The 6,000-nt window shown below is 40.4% G+C and overlaps 1 protein-coding gene across 1 annotated transcript; it reads left to right on the plus strand.

Annotated features, from left to right (window-relative positions):
* The first annotated feature begins 2,841 nt into the window (after positions 1-2,841).
* Positions 2,842-3,507, plus strand: LOC126656907 (uncharacterized). The gene has a single exon (XM_050351530.1). It carries the CDS (start codon positions 2,842-2,844, stop codon positions 3,505-3,507), a length of 666 nt encoding a protein of 221 aa, XP_050207487.1.
* Positions 3,508-6,000: the final 2,493 nt, after the last annotated feature.

A 6,000-nucleotide genomic window follows, 5' to 3' on the forward strand; every position in this document is an offset into this window, starting at 1 on the left:
AGATCTTCAAAAGTTTTCCTACTTCTTTGAGATTTCTCCAAGATTCTCGCCGGCGTTCAATATCCTCTCATTAACCAAATATTTTCCTTTTGTGTTTGAATTTAGGTTGAATTAGTTTTTAAATGGCGAAAAATAGGGCTGTCACCAATCAATCTCCTATGGAAAAATCCTTAATAAAGACAAATCCACCTAAAAATTTGAAGACTGTTGCCACGAAAAGAAAGGTTGATTTCATTGATGTTCCTTCTCCGAGTAAGCACCGTAAGATTCAGCATGATGAAGAGGAGAGTGACAGTGAATTTGAGGCATTCACTGTCACTGCTAATAAAAAGAACAAAAAAATTGCTCCTCCTCCTCTTGATGATAGGGTAAGTGTTCTTACCAATTAACGTTTTTTTTCTTTAATTGATTTTCTTTATTAATTTTTGTATCAATTAGTTTATTTGTTGTTGTTTAATGTGTTGGTGTTTATGTGTTTGTGGTATATATTTGTGAAATTATGAATTTATATGTTTCGCATGGCCTACTTTTTAGAAGAAACTTAAACATGAAGTAAGTTATATAACTATATGAGAACTAATGACTGATTGATAGTTATTTAGATTTTTTTGTTTTGAATTAATTGTGTATAAATTAGGTTTATTTAGTTGTTTTTATACGTATGATTGTTCTTTAAATAATTGGAGTTTGCTGTTCAGTTGTTTTTTTTACTATATTTGAATAATCCTGGAAAACATTAGGGTAACTATATGTTTCCTGATGGTTAACTAGTTAACTATTTTGGTGGAAAGTTTATTTGAAACATGAATAAATATTTTTGATTACCTTTTTTTTTATATTAGTCGAAGTTAACTATCAAGTAACTAATGGTTAAATGACAGTTAACTAATCTTTTTTTTATTAAAAAAATGAATTTTGTATGTGTATTTATGTTTTGTTAATTGTTTAATATGTAGGATGGGGAGTACTTCATCAAACTTGTTGAACATTGCGTATCTGTTTTTTCAATATGTAAGCATGAAGCATGCTAACAACATTGGCAGCGATGAGGAGGTGGAACCCAAGACGAAGTTGAAGGGGATTCGCAGAAATTAATTGTTTTTTACATATTGCAATATTTTAATTTTAGTTTTTATTGTTAGGTTTAAAACAATTGTAGGTGTTTAACTGTTTCCAGGCTACCTTTTTTTTGCTTTTCTCTTGTTATGCAAACATTTGTCATTTAAACATATAGTATATTTTGATTACCAGTTAGTAAAGTTTTTAATGTTTTTTTTCCTTTTTATTTAAAATAAATGTTAAAGTTTGTAAATTGATATTTAATATAAGTTTACTGATATGTAACTATTGGTTAACTAACAATTTCATTTATAACAAATATTATATAAAAACTATTAGTTAACTGTTAACACCATACTAATTAACTAATAATTAACTACACACTATTATTTCACAATTTAATAAGTAAATTTATAGATAAAGGGTTAAGGAATTAATTATTTTTATAAAAAATAATATCAATATTTTAAGAGTACATAATCACTTAAGACCATTAAAAAAAATTATTGTTCATAAATTGGTAAGATGATAAAATTAACTTCATTTTGGAAGATTACGACATGTCTTTTTGTTATGTCCCCGTTATCCACATCTGCTACATTTGTTTTTTTCCTTTCCCTCATATGATGCCTTCAATCTTTGTTTCTTAGGTCTTCCTGCTGGAATCTTTCCTATTGGGGGACGAACTTCAATATGTTCAAATTCTGCATCGTCTTTAACTAAAATGGCTTTGATGTTATAATTTGAGTAGTTTAAATCTTCATCCCATAATCCGTCATAGTAAACAAGAACCCTTCAATGTTGTCACACCTGCATTGTTGAAAAATAAATCATGTTAATCTTCATTTTAGTTAACATTTAGTTCGCTATTAGTACACTAATAGTTGACTAACAACAAAGTTTGCAATTTTGTAAACAATTTAAATACTAACTGTTACCGACTAGTTTCTACCGAGCTCATAATATAGATATGGCGAGCTCATTCCTCCTCTCATCTGCTGAATGGGCGAGTCGCTAACTATGTCAGAGGCGATCGAACCACACGAACCACAGGATCGTGGTTTGCTTCGGATTTGTCGCTGAACGTGGGCTTCACACGTTTAGTAGTTACTTCCCTTCATATGACTATAAATACCTGGAGATGGACACCTAGCAGAGGTTAATCACCATTCACACCCTTAAACACTCACCCTTACCATATACATCATACTGACTTCATCATCGGAGTGGTTACCAGGCAAAACCTGCCTAGTTCCTTCTCACATTGATCTTTGTGCAGGAGATTGGCGAATCACTTCAGAACGGGAGCTATCATTTGGTGCGGTGAGCGTGGAACACCTTTTAGAAGCTAGTTTGATTCAGTATGGAGGAGCAGCACATGGAGGAAGATATGGAACGTACTGGTGAAGAAGGAGAAACTAGTAACCCGGAGGGAAACCCCCCCCCACCGGAGGATGTCACCGACGACCCTCGCAAGGAAGAGGACACCATTTCCACCCGGGATCTCTATAAAGTGTTCTCAGATTTCACCAGCATACTAAAAGACATACAGAAAAACACATCATCCCATTCTCAAAACCAAACACCACCCCCGCCTGGAACAAGTGACAACACGAAGGGAAAAGGCAAACAGCCCGCCTCTCCTTTATCCTCAGAGCCCACAGGAGTTAAAAAGCGCATCCACCTGCGGTAGATGAAGACGAACCCCGGTCGGTAATCGAACTAGAATCCAGGGAGAGCCCGGATGACCTGGAGAGGAAAGTCCGAGACGCATTGAGTAGAATGGGAGTGCGGTGCGATGATGTCGACCTCACTTTGAGGAGTGACACGCCACTAGGAGACCATATCATTGCAACAGATTTCGCAACTCGGTTCAAATACCCCTCCAACTTGGAATCTTATGATGGCACCGGATGCCCGAAGAGCCACATCCACAAATTCCAAGCCATTATCAACGTTCGGACCAACTTGGATCATGTCCTGTGCAAACTCTTCCCCACGACGTTGAAGGGGATGACTCAGGAATGGTATCAAGGCCTCAAACCTAACTCCATTATTACTTTCAAACAGTTCTCAGCTTTGTTTCAGGCAAGGTTCGTGGCTTGCATCCCACAGAAAAAATATTTGACAGATTTATTGGCGACCATGCATAGAGAGGGGGAGACGCTAAGGAAGTACGTGGAAAGATTCAACAAAGAGGCAATGCAAATCGAGGATCTTAGCCATGAGATCGCCTACACGGCAATGCTGAATGGGACCGTGAATCCGGACCTAAGGAAGGAGTTGTTGTCTAAAGCGCCTAGATCCTTCACTGCAATAATGACTATTGCCCATACTCAAATCCAAGTCGATAATGGCCAAAGAGAAATCGCCATGCGAAAGCAACAATCCTTAAGCAGCCAAGACAAATCTCTCAGAGAGGAGGCCTCCAGAGATCGGAAAGAGTAAAGAACAGACAAAGGGGATAAGAGAAAGAGAGAGGATGAAAGCCGGGACTACACCCCACCGAACACGAGCATAATAAACGTGTTGTTATAGGTGAAGGATGTCAGGGAGCATGTTCGCTGGCCGACAAAAATGAGCGATAGATCAGCAAGGACCCGGGATACAAACAAATACTGCGAGTTTCATCGGCACAATGGCCACGACACGGAGGATTGCTGGCATCTGAAAGAAGAGATCGAACACCTGATTACCAAGGGGGCATTAAGCCAATTTGTCAAATGAGAGAAGGACAATATAGAAGCAAACAAAAGACGAGATAGTCGCGAATCCCGAGAGGGGCGGGAAGATGATGTCAAAAACAGACGGGAGCCCACCGACATAATCAATGTGATTGTAGGGGGCTCAGGAGGAGGCGACAACAATACTACAAGAAGAAGGGCAGCTAGAACGGTATACTCGGTCAATCTTGGAAACCCCGTTGTTAAGAAATTTGGAGGGATAGTTTTTTCTGCGGATGACGGGCAAGGCCTCAGCCTCCCTCATGAGGACGCTATGGTTATAGAGGGGCGATTAAACAATTTCGTGGTGAAACGGATGCTAGTAGATACTGAGAGCTCGATAAACATGATCACTTTGCAGGTGTTCAGACAGCTGAAGTTAGAAGAAAAGAAGCTAGTCCGTGTCTCCACCCCGTTAGTGGGTTTGGGCGGAAAGGCCGTGCCTGTAGTAGGCCAGTTTGACATAGAAGTTCAATTGGGTGACGCCGTCCATGTGAAAACCATAATTGCAGAATTCATGGTGGTAGACATGGATTTCTCCTACAATGTAATTTTAGGGCGACCCATCTTGCACGATACCTGCGCTTCAGTTTGTATGCGATACCTAACGATGAAAATTCCCGGAGAAGATGGGGAGATAGTAGTCCGTGGATGCCAGAAAACGGCTAGGGAATCTTATTACAACGCCTTGAAGGATATCTACCACACCCTGCCAGTCATATCGGGGGAGCTACCCACTAAAGAAAAGGTCGAGCCATTCGGAGGAACAACTAACTTTGCAATTGATCTAAATCGACTGGTAAAATTGAGAAGATCTCTACCCTCACTAGTCCAGAAGGAGTTGGAACACATCCTCGCAGAGGAAAAACACACGTTCGCCTAGAGCACAGAAGAACGGACAGGAGTAGATCCTGACATCATTTGCCATAAGTTGCAAATCAATCCAGAAACAAAGCTGGTATCACAAAGGAAAAGAAAGCACTCGCCAGAGAAACAACTCGCCATATCCGAGGAAATCTAGAAGTTGAAGGCAGCGGGAGTCATAAGGGATGTACACTACCCAGAATGGCTCGCCAATGTAGTGATGGTGAAGAAATCTAACGTAACTTTCCTAATGTGTGTAGACTTCACAGTTCTCAACAAAGCGTGCCCCGAAGACGCCTACCCACTCCCGAGCATAGATAAGCTCGTAGATTCCACCGCGGGGCATGAGCTCTATTCTTTCCTGGATGCAAAGGCGGGTTATCATCAGATCTACATGAACGCCGGTGACCAGGAGAAGACTTCTTTTATAACAGACCAGGGATTGTTTTGTTATGTTCGAATGCCTTTTGGCCTGAAGAACGCAGGTGCCACTTACCAACGCCTCGTTAATCATATGTTCAAGGATCAGATTGGAAAAAATGTAGAAGTGCATGTAGACGACATGATTATAAAAAGCAGAAAGGCGAAGGAACATTCGGAAGATATAAGGCGAGTAATGAGAACACTGCAAGAGTTCAACTTAAAACTTAACCCGAAAAAGTGTGTGTTTGGAGTCCCAGTCGGAAAATTCTTAGGATATCTCGTCTCCTAAAGAGGAATTGAAGCTAACCCAGACAAGATTGAGGCGGTCTTACAAATGAGCTCGCCTAAAACCATACATGATGTCCAGAAACTCAACGGGCGAATCACATCACTAGGACGTTTTGTCTCATGCTCCGCGAAAAGATGTCTTCCATTCTTCATACTGCTGAAAAAGACGAACAACTTTCAGTGGACGGACGAGTGTCAAGGGTGCGTTTGACAATCTAAAAGCATTCTTAACCACTCCCCCTCTACTGAGCAGACCCGAATCAGGAGAGGTCTTATATTTATATATCGCCTGCACCGAAGAAACGGTAGCCACAGTACTAATCACAGAAAGAGAAGGCGAACAGTTCCCAATATACTACATCAGTAGGGTCCTACATGATGCTGAACTGCGATATCCCAAATTAGAAAAGCTGACATTGGCGCTATACTCATCTATACAAAAGCTCTGTCACTATTTCGAGTCCCACCAAGTGATAGTCAGAACAGATCAACCCCTGCGTAAGATTCTCCAAAAAGCAGAAGTAAGCGGAAGGATAGCCGAGTGGGCAGTCAAGATAGGAAGCCTGTGTGTCATTTATAAGCCTAGGAAAGCAATGAAAGCACAGGCGTTGGCTGACTTCATCGCCGAATTAACCAACAACCC

The sequence above is a fragment of the Mercurialis annua genome, linkage group LG7 (assembly GCF_937616625.2).
Source record: "Mercurialis annua linkage group LG7, ddMerAnnu1.2, whole genome shotgun sequence".
Taxonomy (NCBI): Eukaryota; Viridiplantae; Streptophyta; class Magnoliopsida; order Malpighiales; family Euphorbiaceae; genus Mercurialis; species Mercurialis annua.

Coding starts and splice junctions, on each gene's coding strand:
- LOC126656907 (XM_050351530.1), top strand. CDS start 2,842: ATGGGAGTGCGGTGCGATGATGTCGACCTCACTTTGAGGAGTGACACG.